This window comes from Carassius carassius, chromosome 38 (assembly GCF_963082965.1).
Source record: "Carassius carassius chromosome 38, fCarCar2.1, whole genome shotgun sequence".
Taxonomy (NCBI): Eukaryota; Metazoa; Chordata; class Actinopteri; order Cypriniformes; family Cyprinidae; genus Carassius; species Carassius carassius.
In genome coordinates this window covers 19,269,458-19,290,162 of record NC_081792.1, presented here as the reverse complement: position 1 = coordinate 19,290,162, position 20,705 = coordinate 19,269,458, and the positions used below count along the sequence as shown (strand labels likewise).

The 20,705-nt window shown below is 37.6% G+C and overlaps 1 protein-coding gene across 2 annotated transcripts; it reads left to right on the top strand.

Moving 5' to 3' along the window:
- The first annotated feature begins 174 nt into the window (after positions 1-174).
- On the top strand, positions 175-19,973 carry LOC132119498 (myosin-7-like). 2 transcript variants are annotated; one of them, XM_059529530.1, is made up of 40 exons: positions 175-339; positions 612-715; positions 1,519-1,662; positions 2,360-2,516; positions 2,654-2,681; positions 2,928-3,024; positions 3,963-4,055; positions 4,223-4,286; positions 4,386-4,484; positions 4,648-4,751; positions 4,831-4,969; positions 6,066-6,184; positions 6,442-6,591; positions 6,682-6,852; positions 6,934-7,113; positions 7,388-7,520; positions 7,596-7,672; positions 8,084-8,171; positions 8,260-8,377; positions 9,148-9,271; positions 9,403-9,539; positions 11,383-11,638; positions 12,076-12,318; positions 12,403-12,579; positions 12,659-12,804; positions 12,882-12,972; positions 13,055-13,444; positions 14,327-14,453; positions 14,575-14,693; positions 14,784-14,980; positions 15,062-15,411; positions 15,507-15,631; positions 15,992-16,107; positions 16,243-16,435; positions 17,345-17,548; positions 17,650-17,775; positions 17,854-18,024; positions 19,071-19,175; positions 19,298-19,393; positions 19,475-19,973. In XM_059529530.1, exons 1-40 carry the CDS (start codon positions 240-242, stop codon positions 19,640-19,642), a joined length of 5,826 nt encoding a protein of 1,941 aa, XP_059385513.1. In that variant the 5' UTR covers positions 175-239; the 3' UTR covers positions 19,643-19,973. The 2 variants fall into 2 exon arrangements, with proteins under 2 accessions (XP_059385513.1, XP_059385514.1); XM_059529531.1 differs by lacking the exons at positions 175-339; positions 612-715; positions 1,519-1,662; ... (1 more) ...; positions 2,654-2,681; positions 2,928-3,024 and adding an exon at positions 3,852-3,872 and having other exon boundaries at positions 19,475-19,970.
- The last annotated feature ends 732 nt before the right edge of the window (positions 19,974-20,705 follow it).

Sequence of the window (20,705 nt, the reverse complement as noted above, 5' to 3'; positions counted from 1 at the left end):
AAATGCTTTGTTTTATGTGATATAGCCTACCTCCTGGATTATATATTTAATTTCTACATGAATTATTCCTGCAATGTTTACACGTTTATTTTGTAGGCCTACTTATTTTTTGCCAACATAATATCATATTTTTTGTTTCTTTTTCATGATTTCATTTGAAGTGTAAACTCTGACATTTGTCTTCTTCTAAGGTATCTGGAAAGTTTTACCTTCAGTAAGTAAGGGGCGGTGGATTTATCATGTCGGGACTGTTGGATATGAAGGAGTTTGGAGAAGCCGCTCCGTTTCTGCGCAAATCCGACCTGGAGCTGCTGACATCGCAAACTGTTGCGTTTGATGGTACTTGGAACACATTTTCAAGTGACTTCAACAAATGTTTCACGGCGGATACAAACACTTCAGCTCTTTTTGAAATACTTGCCATCTTGTTTAGGCTACGCGACGTCTTTTAGGTGTTCGTAATTGCACGTTAGGTTCTTAACTTGTTAATGTTGATAAATTTAGCATAAATAAATTTGGCATTGAATGATTGGATTTATAACAATCAAACCAACGCAAAACTTAGTCGGAGCCTGGATATTGATCACTGACACAGAGTCCCTTGTGCGCAGGAAAGAAACGCGCTTGGATCCCAGATGACAAGGACGCGTACATTGACGTGGAAATCAGACAGATTGATGGTGACAAAGTCATCGTTGAGACCAAGGACGGGAAGGTAAGTCTTTTTTTGGTGAAATTTAATTTATCGTGTCAAAACAATATAAAGACATGCCAAAACGTACTTTTGCTTCATTATTAATAGTGTTTCTGATTGGTTTATCTCAGTTAATGAAATTAAACTGTAATCACTTTGCTATAGCCTAATGACGACTGCGGTAGTTTAATACATAAATATAGCGGCATGAAATATTGTTTTGAGATTAAATTATTTTACATGTAGCTAGATTAACCTACATTAAAGTTTTTAAATAAGAAAAATAGCTCATTACAAAGACGAACACTGCGCGACATTTAATTATAGTCCTTAAGTAGTCCAAGTAGCCTAGTTAGGCGATGGACTAGTTAACTATAATGTTGTCTTTCTCTAACGTTAGGCCAATTTAAAGCTTTCCTCGTCCACTCTGTGCCTTACCAGTTCGATGTTATTATTATCAACGTTTTGGTTGTCTTCTTAGCTTCGAGCCATGTATTAACCTTTAGCTACCATGTTTACCTGTAAAACAAATACCTTCCACTGAGGCTATTTTTCATTACAAGCTTCATTTTAGTCGCCAGATGGCGCTACTAAGTATTTTGTCGTGCGCTGGAATGAATAGACAGGGACGGCGGAGGGGTATGGAAGTAGCGCCGGTTTGTTGACATGAATGGTGATCCAGTTTAGCGGTCATTTAAAAATATAAACATATTTGAGAGCTCAGTGTGCGATTGCCCAAACAGAATCAAATATTCATTTTAATAATCTATCTTTTTTTTCTGTCACCCTGCTCTGACTCTGCTTATTGCCTCTAAATCCTGCAGTGCTTAACTGTGAAGGAGGATGACATTCAACAGATGAACCCTCCTAAATTTGACATGATAGAGGACATGGCTATGCTCACACACCTGAATGAAGCTTCGGTGCTCTATAATCTGCGGAGGCGCTACAGCAATTGGATGATCTATGTTGGTACCATCACATCACAGCTCAAAGCAAAGAAATGATCTGCCCTTTCTCACTAATCTTTGATGCCACAAATAACCTGACCAGAGCATTAAACATAGAGAGGCGGCACTATTCATAGGACTTTACAGTCACAGTAATGAATGTAACACTTGCCTTTGCCAAGGGACAAATACAAGTGAATTCCCTAGAGGCATGACCTTTATAAGTGCCACAGTCAAAAGCACCTCATAAAGTCATCTCTGGGAAGTTATGTTTTCCTGAACAGCTTTTGAACAGATCCAATACATGGGAAAACTACATTTTGGAAGTCCATATATAAAGTTAATAGTAAAATTGACATATGAAATAGTTACATTAGGAGATATAATAGCATACTCTTATGAAAAGGTGTAACTATTTTACGTTATGGGGAACTGGTGATTAATTCATATAAATTTTTACAATCTCATACACATGTTTTTCTACAATCTGCTTACACCCCACTGATGGTTAGGTTTGGACTTTTTCAAATCAAATTGTATGAATTAATGCGAAAGATCAGGATAAGTATAAGAGTCACATTATGAGAAATAAAGTAACCTAATTTTTTATTTATTTATTTTTTTTTTTAATAAGGTTGAATTAAAGAATTGTGCCATTTATCCTGACTATATACATCATACCTGAAACTAATCTTGTCAAATCTTCTCACTGCAGACGTATTCTGGACTCTTCTGTGTGACGGTGAACCCATACAAATGGCTTCCTGTCTACACAGCCCCTGTAGTGGCTACCTACAAAGGCAAACGCCGCTCCGAGTCTCCACCTCACATCTATTCTATCGCTGACAGTGCCTACAATGACATGTTGCGCAGTAAGTATTAAACAAAACATGTGCTTGTCTTTTCCCTGCCCTCTACAATAACTTACAGGAGGGATCGTTTCACACTTAAGCCAATTCAGAAAGGCCTTTCATGACCTGAAACAAATGTTATTGTTAACCCCATACAGATCGTGAGAATCAGTCCATGCTAATCACGTAAGTTTGGATATTCCTGTGCACGTTCTGTATTTCTGTGATGAGAGAGAGACATTTTCAGTGTGGGGGAAAAAAAAACCCAGCCACTGAAAATAAATTTTTCAGATTACACTTCCACCTTTTGATTTTTGTTTTAATAGAAGATTTTGTTGCACTGTTTTTTCTAATGTTCTTTGCTGTGGTTCTTTTCTTTCTTTTTTGTTTTCCAAATGTCTTATTATTCAATAATTTCTTGATACCTCATAGCGGAGAATCTGGTGCTGGCAAAACAGTAAACACGAAACGTGTAATTCAGTATTTTGCCATAGTGGCGGCTCTGGGTGAGGCACCGACTAAAAAAGGAGTAAGACACAAGCTCTCTCGGTTTCCCTCAAATCATCTCCCTCTTCTTTTTCAAATCAGCTTTTTTTTTTTACCTCTCATGCTGGCAAGTGTTTGTCATTTTAATTTTGAGGTCGCTCCTCATCTAGGTGTCCGGCATATTTTTCAGTGACATTACTACTTCGTATTGTAACTTGTTTTTCTGTTATGGACGAGTTAACTGTTATGGACATCTAGACTGAGGTTTGACTATCCCTTCCATTTGCATATATATTTTTGCTAATTTTCCCAAATGTTTTTGTGGGGTGAACCTGACTCCATGTGTCTTCAATAGCTTAACCCCAGCACTTCATCTCCTGCATTTTTCTTCTGCAAGTTTTTTCTGTGAAACAAATTTGTGATTAACAAATAAACTTTCCTTTTTCCAAGCAGGCCCAACCTCTTTCAGTTTCCCTGATTTCAGTTTTTTGTCGCCATTTTTAAATCCATTATTCATGGGATTTTTTTTCTCTGATTATCATAGGGTGTGACTGTTAAATACTTTGCTGTATTTGATGTGAGCTAACAAAATTTAATCCATGTTTGTCTATGAATTAGCATTTTCAGTTATAATACAAATTATTTTTTAATCAATATTTTAATGACACCGATTATTGAGTAGCATAATATAATACTTTTTAATATTTGTAATAAAAAAGGGGTCATTTAAAATGTTACATGCATTATATTGAATTCAAACTAAGTAATCAGGCTGTTAAATATAGAATGAAATAAACATAAGATAAGATGAGAAATAAGTACTTTTTTATGGAACAACAATCTTTATTTGTTGTTGTTTTATGTTTTAAGGCCCCTGCCACTAAAACAGGGGTGAGTATATCTTCCCACAAGGAGACATACTGCATAAACTGCAACAAATAAAGCTCAACAACTCATCAATTATAAAATTACTTTTCTCAGGGGACTTTAGAGGACCAGCTTATTGAAGCTAATCCTGCAATGGAGGCTTTTGGAAATGCCAAGACATTGAGGAATGACAACTCATCCCGTTTTGTGAGTATTTGACACTATATAGACCAACGTTGTAGTTTTTGAGTGTATTCCTCTTACATACATGTAAAGACTGTTACTATGCTGTAAAATTAAAATGACTTCATAGCATAATTGCTATCAAGCATGGTTGATTCAACCATGATGTATTTCCTTAAATCCCTCTATAGGGTAAGTTCATCAGGATCCATTTTGGACCAACAGGGAAACTGGCTTCTGCTGACATTGATATGTGTAAGTAAATTGTTCAAAGAATGATGATGGCTTTCCAGTGTATGTCATTCCAAAATATAAAACTTGACAGTGCAGGGATTTGTTTAATTATTTCTGTAGATCTTCTGGAAAAATCCAGAGTGATATTTCAGCAACCTGGAGAGCGAAGTTATCACATCTTCTACCAGATCATGTCACAAAAGAAGCCTGAACTTCTTGGTATGATAAATGCTACAATTACAAATTAAATGTTCATTACGTTTAGTAATTTAGCAGACTTACAAATAAGGACAGTGAAAGCAATCAAAAAGAGCAATTTCAAATACAACAATATTGCCCTATTATTCATAAAAAATAATAATTCTTTCCTCGTGGATTTCAGACATGCTCCTGGTCTCTTCAAACCCCTATGACTACCATTTTTGCTCCCAAGGAGTGACAACGGTGGAGAATATGGATGATGGGCAGGAGCTTATGGCTACTGATGTAAGCTGTAAAATGTCACATCACAGAGACAAAATGAAAAATAAAAATTACCTCCAAAATCATTTTCTCTCCCCTCCAGCATGCCATGGATATCCTTGGCTTCACTCCAGAAGAAAAGAATGGCTGCTATAAAATAGTAGGGGCCATCATGCACTTCGGGAACATGAAATTCAAACAAAAGCAGAGGGAGGAGCAGGCAGAGACTGATGGCACTGAAAGTGAGTGTAAATATGCAATCTGGCTTACAGTCAGTGTTGTGCCAGTTCATACTTAAACAGAACTAGCTCAAAGTTCAGTTCACACAGATGATAATGAACTAGTTCATGTTCATAGTTCATTTTTTTTTTTTTAAATGAACTAAGTTCACATATCTAAAAACGAATTAGTTCACATTCATTTGTATCATTATAATATTTTAACAAATATGAAACACGCTTTTTTTAATGGCTACAACAGTAAAGTATGCCTACATAGCCTACTCTCTGTTTGTACAAATTTCTGCACATTAATTTAATTCAGATTTTTGCACACACAAGTTGAAAGGCATTTGTTCAAATCAAGTTCACGGATAATTGTGCGTGCATTTATTAGCCTAATTATGATACTAAAATCCTAACAAATAGGCTATGCTATGTACAAAAAAATCAGATGAGCCCATAGCCTAATATGAACGGTTAAGCATTTTCCTCCCATAGAAAACCATTATAAGAACGCTTAATGTGGCTTCATGCAGATTAGAATGTCCCCTTATTATGTCGAAATAACGAAATATCGATACTAGGCTACTGTGTCCACCACGGTCTCCTTTTTGATCAGCGGAAACGATGTTTGCTTGTTTGGGATCTGACTGTCCAGCATATTTGAAAAAGTTAAGCAAACTTTCCTGTCTTTTTGACATTTTTCCCCTGCGTGAAACGATCGAGGCTAACAGCAATCTCAACTAGTACAACAAGCGCGCAAGTCATGTGTCACAAACATTGAACACTACACAAACAGTATTATTTTTTTTTACATTTAGGCAAATGAAAGGTGCCGGATCCAATGTCGGAAGTGACGGAACATGTCCCGGCTCAAATTAAGCCCTGGTATAACCTGACTTTTTAAATGAGCGTGAACGTGAACTGCGCTTGCTGTTCATTCCTGCCAGAGTGAGCGCCGCTCTCGTTCACGTTCATTGTATGAAAAGTGATACGTTCAGTTCAGCGTTCGGCGAAAATATGAACGCGTTCAGTGAACGTCGTTCATTGAACGCGTTCATGCACAACACTGATTACAGTATTACAGTGCAAAACGTATATTAAATGATCTTTCTAGGTGCTGATAAGGCCTCCTACCTGATGGGTGTTAGCTCAGCAGACCTCATAAAGGGTCTTCTGCACCCTAGAGTGAAGGTGGGCAATGAGTATGTGGTTAAAGGACAGAATGTCGAACAGGTAAGAAGTGTTCCCAAAATCCTTTCTTCTTGGATGTGTGTCTATAGCTACAGAAAGAAAAACTGAATTATTTTGGTGGATTTTGTTACGCCAATAACAATGCATGTTGAAACCACTGACATTTACCGTTGATCTACTAAAATACAAGGAATAATGCAGCCTGAGAAATCAGCCTTGTATCCAGGCAACTGTTGCAATCCGTGTGAGTGTCAGCTGTGATCTTCATGTGCTTCACAAACATCGTGTGGCTCCACCAGGTTAACTATGCAGTGGGAGCTCTGGCCAAAGTCACTTATGACCGCATGTTCAAGTGGTTGGTGGGGCGTATAAATAGGACGCTCTACACCGCTCTGCCACGCCAGTTCTTTATCGGAGTGCTGGACATCGCCGGCTTTGAGATCTTTGAGGTGAGTGACTCTCGAAATTCCACACCGCACTTATCTAGATTTCTGTCGGCATTCACACTTGTGCATCTGTCATGTGGATTCTCTCAACAGCTCAACAGCTTTGAGCAGCTCTGCATCAACTTCACCAATGAGAAACTGCAACAGTTTTTCAACCACCACATGTTCATCCTGGAACAAGAAGAGTACAAAAGAGAGGGCATTGAGTGGACCTTTATCGACTTTGGGCTTGACCTCCAAGCCTGCATTGACCTCATTGAAAAGGTTTTTTTTTTTTTAGTTAAAACAATATCAGATACAGTAACAATTCAAAAATGAACAACTGAGTTGTTTTCTCTTTGTTAGCCCTTAGGAATTATGTCCATCCTTGAAGAGGAGTGTATGTTCCCTAAAGCTACCGACAATAGCTTCAAGGCTAAGCTGTTTGACAATCACCTTGGCAAGACTGCAAATTTCCAAAAGCCAAGGCCTGACAAGAAGAGAAAGTATGAGGCTCATTTTGAGCTAGTGCACTATGCAGGAGTGGTGAGTTTGAACCAATAATACAACAAGACTCTATTTAAAAATCACTTAGGTAGCACTTGATATTACAACTATTTATGATGCACTTTAGATTATTCTTGGTGCTTTTCTACAGAGAAATAGCTTGAGCCAGTCAGTTTTAGCTGGTTTAAGCTGGTCTTCCAGTCTAGCAAGCTTAAAAGTGCCATCTCAAACCATTTAAACAGTTCAGTTTACCACCTTAGATTGGTTTAAGCGGTTTTAATGTAGATAATGAATATTTGTATTTGAATTTCAGGTGCCATATAATATTATTGGTTGGTTAGACAAAAACAAAGACCCTCTGAATGAAACGGTGGTAGCTTGTTTCCAGAAATCAGCCAGCAAGCTTCTGGCTAGTCTGTATGAGAATTACGTTAGCTCTGACTCTGGTAAATATACCACACAGTCTGCCTAAAATATGACCATAACAATAAAACACTTCTAAATACAACTTTTCATTTTAGCCTCTGACACAAAAACAGGCATCAAGGAAAAGAGGAAAAAGGCTGCTTCCTTCCAGACAGTGTCACAGCTACATAAGGTAGGAATTTAACCAAACTTTACTGCTACTTCCACTAGGTGCAAATTAGTTAGTAACAGCAGAAATTGGTATTAAACATAAATAATTATCCATGGTCATTAAAACAATGAAATCAAAACTCTCCAGTACTGAGAGGGAGGCAGTTAAGACTTGCAGTGATGTTTAGAGAAATGACACATGAACATCACTTTAAGTCTGTGCTGGCTCCTGTTCTATCTGTGTCCATCCACAAAGAGCAACAGCAACTCAGGGTAAGTCTAGAAACACACCTGGCAATGTTTTGGAGAAGGACACTTTTGCATATGGTATGATTGAATGCATTTGCTTTGTGCATTGTAAAATGTTAAGAACTGCTGTACAACAGTAGTTTATGGCCATTTTGTATCTTGATTATTTCTCCCCCAACTGCAGGAGAATCTCAACAAGCTGATGACAAACTTGCGGAGCACTCAGCCCCATTTTGTGCGCTGCATCATCCCCAATGAGACCAAAACACCAGGTGCCATAACCACTGAACACTTCAACACCTCTAAACCAACAGGATTAGGATGAAATGTCTAACTTCAACATTTTCATCTTATTTGCAGGAATCATGGACGCTTTCCAGGTGCTGCACCAGTTGCGCTGTAATGGCGTCCTGGAGGGCATTCGCATTTGCAGGAAGGGATTTCCTAACAGAATTATTTATGCCGATTTCAAACAGCGGTGAGAAGAGCTACTGTTGACACAAACTGTGTACTCATTGAGAACATCAAAAATTAACTACAATAAAATCTGGGCACTTCTTTACTTTTAGTAGCCTATAATTCCCCCACTTTACATTTATCAGACGCTTTTATCAAAGCGACTTACAGTGCATTCAGGCTATACATTTTTTTTTTTTTTTACCAGTATGTGTTCTCCCTGGGAATCGAACCCACAACCTTTTGCGCTGCTAATGCAATGCTCTGAGCCACAGGAACCCCATGTGAACATGTTTTGATCATGTAATGATTTGTGGTTCAATAAATAAATTGAGACTGAATTTTAACTATTAATTTGGGGTGCTAGTACAAAAATAATAATTGTTTCCAAAAAGGTTTCCCAAATTTTCTCACCACCATTTGGTTGGGCCAGAATTGGATAATTGTTTAAATAAATTATTTCTGTTTGATTATTTGATTACATTTTTTCTGAAATATTCTGAAAACACCACAGACACAGGTGTCTATATCTTTTATGGGAATGATCGACTTTCAGCAGTTTGGTCAAAATAAACATTTTAAGTATTTTAACACAACACAATTGCTTACTTTACCTTCAACCTTCAGTGGCTTGTGAGAAGTCAGCCAGTTGATAAATATAAAAAATTTCTGTACATTAGTTAAACCTGGAAGAACAGTGAACACAATGTGTGCAGTACAGCTTAGATGATAAGAATAAAAACTGTGAATAAGAATAAACTGTGAAGATGTTTATATTCCTCCTTTTCAAAGGTATCGCATTCTGAATCCTCATGCTATCCCTGATGACAAGTTTGTGGACAGCAGGAAGGCTGCAGAGAAACTTCTGGCTTCACTGGATATCGACCATAATCAGTATAGATTTGGACATACTAAGGCAAGTCAGACTTCAAACAGTAAAAGTGTTTGTTGCTTTGAGCCTCAAGCAATGGGACATCAATCACAGGATTGAGTCTGTACACAAGACAAAATGGGCTAAATCAAGCCTTCTGTGTCTCTGCATTACAGGTGTTCTTTAAGGCTGGCCTGCTGGGACACCTGGAGGAGATGAGGGACAAGCGTCTGGCTAAAGTTCTCACTCTACTGCAAGCCGCCAGCCGTGGCAAGATCATGAGGATGGAGCTGAAGAAGATGATGGAGAGGAAGTAATACATGATTCAATGCAAAAAATGTATTTCTTAGATTAAAATACGGTGGCCCCCAAACATATTTGGACATTTAAGTCAAACATAAAAACGAATGAAAGGAACTGCATTAGATAACAAAATTTCCTACCATGTTCCACTCATTAAAAAAAACAAAACTATTTCACCAAAACAAAAAAAGTATTTTAGATAGTTGGTGGAGTTAATGGAATAAAGTAAGCGCAACAAACAAAAATAAATAAATAAATTACTTTGATATTTAAGTTTGGTTTAAGTGGCAAAATACATTTTGGGACCACTGTATATAGATTTGTCTGAATATAAAATATGAAGTAAAATATGAAGATACATATTCCGCGTTAAGGTACAGTAACAGCAAAATTTCACAGGCAAAAAAGAACTGAAGCACATCTCACACAGATGCCACTTTCAAACCAAGCATATTTCTGTTGGTCAGTGCAACTGATTTGCATGACCAACTTGAACCCGATATGAAATCTGCATGGGGAAATTTTTCGCCCTCCCGCAAAATTCCTGATAATGTGGATTCTTATTGAAATTGCACGATTTTGACCATGAAAATTCACCAAACAACTATAAATTGCGAATGCGGCGTTACACGATTATCAGCTCTCACCTGGTTTCAATCCACTTTTATGAAGAAAAGGTGTCCATATGTTTATATTCTCCATATATGCTAAATCTGATGCCTTCCCACACAAATATTCACAAACTATACTGATATCCAATAGGTTCACTCCTAATAAAGTTAGCAACAAGCTGTTGTCACATGATATCTCTCAACCCTCAACATATGAGAGGTATTTTGGGGCCATGTGGTGGAGTGTTTGAGGCGTGTGTCTTCAGACATGCATTTGTCCATGTGTGCATGTGTGGCCAAGACCCTTCATATGCTTCGACACTCTCTATAAAACGTGAGGTTCTCCGTGCCCATATCCATGACCTCCACCCTTCCTCTTATTAGACAATGCAGACGGTGTCCTTAAAGCCCAGAAGCCCAGTGGGTCACATGGCAGCTGCTCACCTCACTCCCCACTAAAAATACAGGCCAGCTCCCTGCTCAAAGACCTGTTTTGCCAAGGCGCCTGTGTCTCTAAAGGACCACATTGAAAGCATATCTGCAGACTGGCAAAGGATTAAAGCCGCTGATCCACATAAGGCCACGGTTTCTAAATAAATATTAGACACTTCACCTTTTGGGTGGTCCAGAGCACAGATGCATGGCTATTTGACCAGACTGAATTCTCTGCCGTCATCCGCTAACATATAACCACAGTATTGTGAAAGCAAGTGCGTGACATCTGAAAGTCACCCCAGTAATAGACTAACTAAAATGAGCCTCGTTTCATGCATTCATGGAGCTAAGCCAGTGGGTCATATGGGGTGACACAAGCTCCACTTAGTTGAAGAAGAACATTTACTAAAGATAAAACTAAAATTAAAGCCAATTGGAAATATAAAAAAATACATAACATAGCACATAAATATTTGTGTTACAATAACAAAGAATGAGAAACTGCAACTCTAAAACGGAAGAAGAACTAAATAGGTAAAATAGTCCCACTCAGTATGGCGGCTGTAAGAATGAAAGCCCAGCCTTTCGGTTAATAGAGCCAATCACATGATGTTATTGGACCATCCTGAAAAATACAGCATTTTAGCATTATTTGAGGTCAAAAAACTAAAATTTTAAACTCCACACCAATAGTTTTCGATCTTGCCCCATTCAAGTATATAGGAGCTATACTTGTATCATCAACATGGCCACCAAGTGGACTGACATGCCTTAAAGAAATTGATTATACCTGCATCTTGTTATTAGGGAGGCTCTGATGATCATTCAGTGGAATATCCGGGCATTCAACATCGTGAAGAACTGGCCATGGATGAAACTCTTCTTCAAAATCAAGCCCTTGCTGAGGAGCGCCGCCACAGAAAAAGAGCTGGCCGCTCTAAAAGAAGAGTTCCTAAAGTTAAAGGAGGCCCTAGAGAAATCAGAGTCCAAGCGTAAGGAACTGGAAGAGAAACAGGTCAGCCTGATCCAAGAGAAGAATGACCTTTCTCTGCAGCTGCAGGCAGTGAGTATCAATGACAAACGTACTGTTTGCTCATAAACTACACAAAAAAGCTATGGTGGCCACAGAATTCAATATTCATTATTGAATTTTCACATTTTACTGTATTACAGCAGGACGTTTTGTTATTCTTCAACAAAAGTGCAATGTTTTCTGCAATAGCATGGCAAAAACGCTAAAGTGCAGGAGAAATTTATAAAAAATTATTGCTGAATGCATAAAAGTATACAATTACCATTCTTCTCCAAGTCACTCATTTTGACATGAGCTAGGATCTAAATGAGCTATTTAGGTTTAAGGGAAAGAAAATGCTGAATAAGATCTACAGTTTTATAGGGTTTTAATCCCATTACCCAATAAACAGTCCAAAAGAATCAAATTAATTGTACATATTCAAATGTTAAAATGCTTGAATTGACCTTCTAACCGTTGCTCTACAGGAGCAGGATAACCTGGCAGATGCAGAGGACCGTTGTGACCTGCTCATCAAGACCAAGATTCAACTTGAAGCCAAAGTGAAGGAGATGACCGAACGCCTGGAAGACGAAGAGGAGATGAATGCTACCATTCTTGCAAAAAAACGCAAGTTGGAGGATGAGTGCTCTGAGCTGAAAAAGGACATTGATGATCTGGAGATAACCTTGGCCAAGGTGGAGAAGGAGAAGCATGCCACTGAAAACAAGGTTAGAAAAGAAAAAAAAGAAGCTCAAGCTTTGTTGTTGAGCCACCATGAAGTCTGTTAAACTAATTAAAGTCCCTTTTCACAGGTGAAAAATCTGATAGAAGAGATGGCAGTTTTGGATGAAACTATTCTGAAGCTCACTAAAGAGAAGAAGGCCTTACAGGAGAGTCACCAGCAGACATTGGATGACTTGCAGACAGAGGAAGACAAAGTCAACACTCTGACTAAGGCCAAAGCCAAGTTGGAGCAACAAGTAGATGATGTAAGTTGAATAAATGTTAACTGGACCAAACAGATCAAGAATAAATCAGAAATCAATACACTCTAATCCTATGCTTTAGTTGGAGGGGTCCTTGGAACAGGAGAAGAAATTGCGAATGGACCTGGAACGGGTCAAACGCAAGCTGGAGGGCGATCTGAAGCTGGCCATGGAGTCTGTCATGGACCTTGAAAACGACAAGCAGCAATTAGAGGAAAAGCTAAAGAAGTAAGAAATCATCACATGACATGATGCTGTAAAATAAATCAATTCTGTTCTTTAATTGTCTGTTTGTTTTTTTGTAGGAAAGATTTTGAAATGAACCAGATCAGTTCGAAAATCGAAGATGAGCAAGCGCTAATCATCCAGCTTCAAAAGAAGATCAAGGAATTGCAGGTGAGTTAAACTGGACCGTCTGATCTCCAAGTTTATGTCTCTATCAGAATATATTTTCATTCATTCTTTCATTGTGTTTGAGGCTCGTATTGAGGAGCTCGAAGAGGAACTGGAGGCAGAGCGCTCCAACCGGGCGAAGATAGAGAAACAGCGATGTGATGCCTCCAAAGAGCTTGAAGAGCTCAGTGAGCGTCTCGAGGAAGCTGGAGGGGCCACTTCAGCCCAAATTGAGATGAATAAGAAACGGGAGGCAGATTTTCTAAAACTGCGTCGTGACCTTGAAGAGGCCATATTGCACCACGAGGCTATGACCGCCGCACTGCGCAAAAAGCATGCAGACAGCGTGGCTGAACTGAGTGAGCAAATTGACAGCCTTCAGCGGGTCAAACAGAAGTTGGAGAAGGAGAGAAGTGAAGCCAAGATGGAGGCAGATGACCTCACCTCCAATTTAGAGCAGCTGGCAAAGAACAAGGTGGAAAATATGATCATGTCACACCACAGTCTGATCTAATTTAACAAGCATTAATTTAGTGTTGACTTTAACACTGAAAAATCAAGGGCTGATTTCAGTCGAGATTACATTTTCATGCTCTTAATATTTATCACATTTATTTTACACAAAATTAAAAGCATATCATATATCATGAATTTACAATGAACGATATTTTTACCGCTTTTATTAATATATCTTAATGTTAATTTTTAAATATGCTCGAACATTTTTGCATTTCAAGTTGTACAAACTAACATCAGTGAATCTATTGTGAACAAACATGAATTAACAAAAAGAAATAGTATATACATATGAGTTAAAGGGATAGTTCGCCCAAAAATGAAAATTCTGTCATCATTTACTCACCCTCATGTCATTCCAAACCTGTTTGAGTTGCTTTCTTATGTTGAACATAAAAAGATATTTTGAAGATTGCTGGTAATCAAACAATTGGTGGTTGTCATTGACTTTTATAGTAGGAAAAAGAAATACTATGGAAGTCAAAGCCCAACCACCAACTGTTGGATTACCAGCAATCCTCAAAATGTCTTCTTTTATGTTACATACACTCCACTGTGCATCATAAAATAACCAGACAGTCTTAAAAAAAACACTGAAATTGAATCAATCAGCAGTTACTGAATAAAAATTCTGTTCATTTACTTAACTGCAAGTAATATTATCAGTGAAAACATGAAAAACGTTTTGTCTCAAATCAACATGGTTTTCCATAAAATGTGTCGGTAAAGATATACAGATATTCATATATATATGGTAGGAAACATATAAATAATGTAATTATTTTTGATTTGCTACACCCCCACACACGTATCATTTATTAATTATCTGAAAATATTACAGGCTGCCATTGAGAAAACGTGTCGTGTCTATGAGGACCAGATGAATGAGTCTAAAGCCAGAGTGGAGGAGCTCCAAAGGCAGCTCAGTGACACCAACACACAGCGAGCCAGGGCTCAGGCTGAAAGCGGTATACAAACAAACTACCTTCTAACCAAATTCAAACTTAACATGAATGACTGAGACATTTATGCATTAGTCTTTACCTTACTGACCGTTAGCCTTTTTTACATAATTTTTCCATGCTTCAGCTGAGCTGGGCAGAAAGCTGGAGGAGCGTGAAGCTCTGGTGTCTCAACTGCAGCGCATCAAGAACTCCCTCAGCCAAAACATTGAGGAGCTCAAGAAACAGCTAGATGAAGAAACCAAAGTAAGAAAGCAGTTTTCCACACTGCTCAACATATTTTTGCTTTTGTGTGGAACAAATTTGTACTTCTGATTTGTCTTTTGCTCCTTTCAGTCAAAGAATGCCTTGGCACATGCCCTGCAATCATCCAGACATGACTGTGATCTCCTGAGGGAGCAGTATGATGAAGAGCAAGAGGGCAAATCTGAGCTGCAGCGTGCACTGTCCAAGGCCAATGCTGAAGTCGCCCAGTGGAGGACCAAGTATGAGACAGACGCCATTCAGAAGACAGAGGAACTCGAGGAAGCAAAGTGAGTGTGTGGACTAGACAAGAAATAATGACTGGCTTCATTCAAACTATAACCGAATCATAAAATGTAATAAATTGACAGGAAGAAGCTAGCCGTCCGCCTCCAAGAGGCTGAGGAACAAGTCGAGGCATCAAATGCAAAGTGCTCATCCCTAGAAAAGACCAAACATCGGCTGCAGTCAGAGATTGAAGATCTCGTTGTAGATCTGGAGCGCTCTAATGCAGCTGCCGCTGCCCTGGATAAGAAGCAGAGGCAATTTGACAAGATTTTGGCTGAATGGAGGCAGAAGTATGAGGAGTGTCAGTCTGAGCTGGAGTCCTCACAGAAAGAGTCTCGTAATCTGAGCACAGAGCTGTTTAAACTCAAGAACTCTTACGAGGAGGCTCTGGACCATCTGGAGAGCATCAAACGGGAGAATAAAAATCTACAGGGTATGTTTTGAACTGAAGGGATTTTGAATAGAGAAAAAAACTCTAAAATCATATTAACACATATCGTCAGTTTACACCTTGCATGTTTCTAACAGAGGAGATTTCTGACCTGAGTGACCAAATAAGCCAGGGCAGCAAGACCATCCATGAGCTTGAGAAGATGAAGAAGGGCTTAGATCTGGAGAAGACTGAAATTCAAGCAGCTCTGGAGGAAGCCGAAGTATGAATTTTCTTTGTGTCTAAAACCAGAAATTAAAACCTGAGTCAATCTGAAGAATACACATTATGTCATTAATGCCAAAAAGTTAAATATTATTGTGTATTAAAGAAAAAATGGTTTGATTCAAGTAAAACCACAAATACTTTTTTAGATAATGACTTACTGATATATTAGATCCCTGTAAATAATAAATGTATATCTTTTTGGTTTATCATTTAGTGTTTTTTTTCCCTTGTGGAAATAATACATGAAGAAAAAAATTAATTGCCCTGCAAAAAGGTTTATAAAACTAGCCCACAGTAATGAGAATATTATACCGAAACAGATGAAAAGAGACTTCTCATACCTTTTTTGTGCCAGGGAACTCTGGAGCATGAGGAGAGTAAGACTCTACGTATACAGCTGGAGCTCAATCAGATCAAAGCAGACATTGACAGGAAGCTGGCTGAGAAAGATGAGGAACTCGACAATCTCCGGTCAGTTCTACTTAAGGAGAGAATCATGACTACTGATAGAGACTGATTATTGAACAATTTCCATTACTCCATTTCATTATACAACCATATAATGCAAGACTTCTTAATTTATTTACCAACCTTTAACTTCTCTAGCCGTAACCATCAGCGTGCCATAGAGTCCATTCAAGCCACCCTGGACGCAGAAGCAAAATCCCGTAATGAAGCCATCAGGGTGAAGAAGAAGATGGAGGGCGACCTGAATGAAATGGAGGTTCAGATGAACCATGCAAATCGCTTGGCTTCTGAGTCTCAAAAAATGGTCCGCAACCTGCAGACACAGACTAAGGTAAATCCAAATGTTACTCTATTACAAGCACATTGCATCATAATTGTGGGAAATAGGGATGTAATGATTCACTCAAATCATGATATGTTTTGATTCACAATTTTGATTGCACGATTCGATTCATTATTATTATTTTTTTTTATAAAATAAGAATGAAATTGTAAATTAAATGTGTCCTTTTACTATTGCTTGGACAAAATGCTGCACATTACTTTGTGAAATCGCTTCTATTGTCCTCATTTGTAAGTCGCTTTGGATAAAAGCATCTACTAAATAACAAAATTTAAATATAATGTAAAAGGTAAATAACAAAACTAAACTGAAATATTAAAACAAGCCCCAAAACAACCACTGCATTTTTATCATGATCTAAAGATGCTGCATTCAAGAAACATGGTCAGTTTTTAATCTAAATTAGATTGTATAATTTCAAAATTTGAAGCAAAAACAGAATGGTTTGACTTCAATTTTGTGAAACTATATGTAAAAAAATATCTGCATGAAACAGAAACAGCAGACCAGATCTGAACGAGATGCAGATTCACACTCTGACAGCAGGTGTCACTTAAAGTTTCCGCTGTAAACAAAGCAGGGCTGCACTTATGAACTTTAATATGCATTATACAGAGGCAAGATGAAAAAAAAAAAAACCATCTAAACTTTTCTAAAGTTCCCCTCAGACATACATTCATATAAACTCCTAGCCCTTAGTGTCGCGATTTGTTTAACATCTCAACCGTTTTTAATCTTCACATATTTTAATCTCGTTTCAACCCACTCGCGTTTAATCGTTACATACCTAGTGGGAAATAAAAAACAGGTTTGGAATATTTTCATGTCACGATACATGCAAAATTACTTCAGCAAAGAGTCACCAACTCATTCCTAACAAACATATAAATTATAAAGGATCTTCAGATAGAGCTGGATGAGACCATTCACCAGAATGAAGAACTGAAAGAACAGGTTGCAGTTACTGACCGCAGGAACAACCTCTTGACTGCTGAGATGGAAGAACTGAGAAGCCAACTGGAGCAGAACGATCGTGCCCGCAAACTGGCCGAGTTTGAGCTCCTGGAAACCACGGAGAGGGTCAACCTACTGCATTCCCAGGTAATGGTCAGATGTCCCATGATCAAACAGAAGGCAGCTCTTCTGTGCACCGATGACAAATAATACATTGTAATTTTCCATAATTCTTTCTTCCTCTCCAGAACACATCACTGCTCAATCAAAAGAAAAAGTTGGAGAGTGATATCTCCACGTTGTCTAGTGAGGTGGATGATGCTGTGCAGGAGTGCCGAAATGCAGAAGAAAAAGCCAAAAAGGCAATCACTGATGTGAGTTTCTTGCTTAGAGAGGATGTTTTTGCTAAATGTTGAGCATAAGAAATCTAATATGATACTTTCGATATGCAGGCTGCCATGATGGCAGAAGAGCTAAAGAAAGAGCAGGACACCAGCGCTCACCTGGAACGCATGAAGAAGAACATGGAGCAGACCATTAAAGATCTGCAGATGCGTCTGGATGAGGCTGAGCAGATCGCTCTGAAAGGAGGCAAGAAGCAAATCCAGAAACTGGAAAGCAGGGTATGCAGGATGACATTTGTAATATATAACATAAGTAAATAAAATAATGCTGCTTGAAAAACCTGACTGAATATGGCGATGCCAAAAATCCTCAATTTGCCCGTGTCAATTAACCGGCAAAATACCGGAAAGGCTGTGATTCAGTTAAATAAATATATGCGCTGCGGGTTTAGTAGGTTATGGCTCTGTTCACAATAAATGCTGCTCCACACAAACAGTTTACATGCGCCAACCATCTCAATCTCCATCTTTGTGAGTCTTAATATCTTATAACGGATGGGAACAATGTGCACCATTCTATCAGATTTATAGGGTTAATCATTTTTGAACCTACGCCAACAAAGGACAATACATCATTATCTTTCTAAATATGTTACCTGTTCATCGTGACTTCAAAATAAAAGTTGAAACCCTCGCTCAGAGTTTGCATGTTTTAAAGTCCACATGTTCTTGTAAAAAAAAAAAAAAAAAAAAATTAAAATAGACAGTGGCTATAGTATTTCTATCCTAAAGAAGTTGCCAAATATTAAAGATCTAGTGGATATTTGAATTGAATGTTTTTAAGCAATATTAAAAAAAGGATTCAATCATGCTATAATGTGTAAAAACAGTTATCAGGCCGTTGACGCCCTCAGTAGGCATTTGATATAATACATAAAGTACATATATTATGATTACAGTGGGTATAGAAAATAATCACCCCCTTTAAAATAATCACATTTTGTTGCTTTGCAGCCTAAAATGAAGACAGGCACAATTTTTGTTTTATTCAGCTGTATTTAGTCAGTGTAACTTATAACTTATAAGTAAAACCATATGATGACTTGCATTTAATATTTATTTGGACCAATAATTAGCCTCATTGCTATCTGTATTTCAAGTCATTTTTAAGTCTATTGTTTGCTTAGGTCTATTTTTATTACCAAAAGAATAAATAAATTAAATAAAGATTACTCAATTAATCATCAGGATAATCGGCCGATTACTAAATTACCAAAATAATCATTACAGCCCTAAAATGAACTTTTACATTTGCTTTCCTTAAGGTGAGAGACCTGGAAAACGAGCTGGAATCTGAACAGAAAAAAAGCAATGAATTCCAGAAGGGAGTTCGCAAATTTGAGCGAAGGATCAAGGAGCTCACCTACCAGGTAAAAAAGTCCATCAGAGAGATGTGCAAATAGTTTTGATTGTACTTTGAGAATGCTTCATTAGCTTGAGCTGCACTATTCTGGAAGAATGAAGCCTGTGGCACCACCTGCTGTTTCTGCAGACTGAGGAGGACAGAAAGAACATGGCTCGCCTACAGGAGCTCATAGACAAGCTGCAGGCCAAAGTTAAGACCTACAAGAGACAAGCAGAGGAGGCGGTGAGTTTACAAGTAAAGCTTAACATGCTACACCTCGTGTACATTTAACATCACTGATGGTTCCTGCTTATTCTATTGTAGGAGGAACAAGCTAATACCAACCTGACCAAGTACAAGAAGATTCAGCATGAGCTGGATGATGCTGAGGAACGAGCCGAGACTGCAGAGTCTCAAGTGAATAAACTACGTACCCGGACCAGAGACCCGAGTAGCAAGGCATGTAGCTTAAGTCTTGAATATTGCATTTAAACTCCTTGGACTACATTCATTTTTTGTATTTCACATCAACACTATAGTGACTAAACTTATTAATCAGCTTTGTTTTGACCCATTTTAGCTTGCAGAGTGAAGAGGAAAGCCCTCTCATAAAGGATCAGAGCCCACAGCTGCAACAGTTCTGTGTGAGACTAAAATAAACATACGCCTAAAGCTATGAGTAAGACTGAAAAAAAGACTGTTTATTTAGACCATATAAATATGTATTACATATTGCCTTTATTTTAGGGATGTCAAATCAGTTAATCATGATTAATCACATCCACAATAAAAGTTTGTTTACATTATATATGTGTACTGTATACATCTATATATAAACACACATACATGTATACATTTAAGATTTACACGTATATATATAATACATATATTTCTTAAATATATCTGACTTTTTTATTTCTTTATTTTAGATTACTTTTGACCTAACTTGTTTATCATATTGATTTAAATAGGATAATCTTATACCATATTAAATATACCAAAAAGAAAACGGATTACATTTCTTGTTATAAACATAATGGTGCCCCAAACAATATATTACATCAAGGTTTCCCAAACTGGGGCTTGTGAATGAACTACAGGGGTTTCGCGAGTTTAATGAAAAGCTAATAATTAATAATTAAAGTAAAATTAAAATAACTCATTTTAAAATAATAAAAACACTTATTAAAAAAAAAAAAGAATGTCATGTGACCATTAATCAACGTCATGTCAACCAATGTATTACTTAATTAACTTGTTACCTTAAAATCTCAGTCGGGACTTCAAATAAATATATTAGGTGAAAGAGATTCAGCTGACAAAAAAAAAAGTTTAGGAATGCCTGGATTACGTGTAAATAAGAAATAACATGAATTTGCGTATTTAAATGTGTTTGAAAGACAAGCCTTCAATAGACAGTAATACAAGGTTAAACAACCTACTGAGTGACGAATCAAATCAAAATGTATGTGTTCATCAGTCGTTGATGCAATGATGAAATATTGGGAAGATGCTTCTTAAAATGTAAAAGATTTTTGTTAAAGCCTGTGTGGCT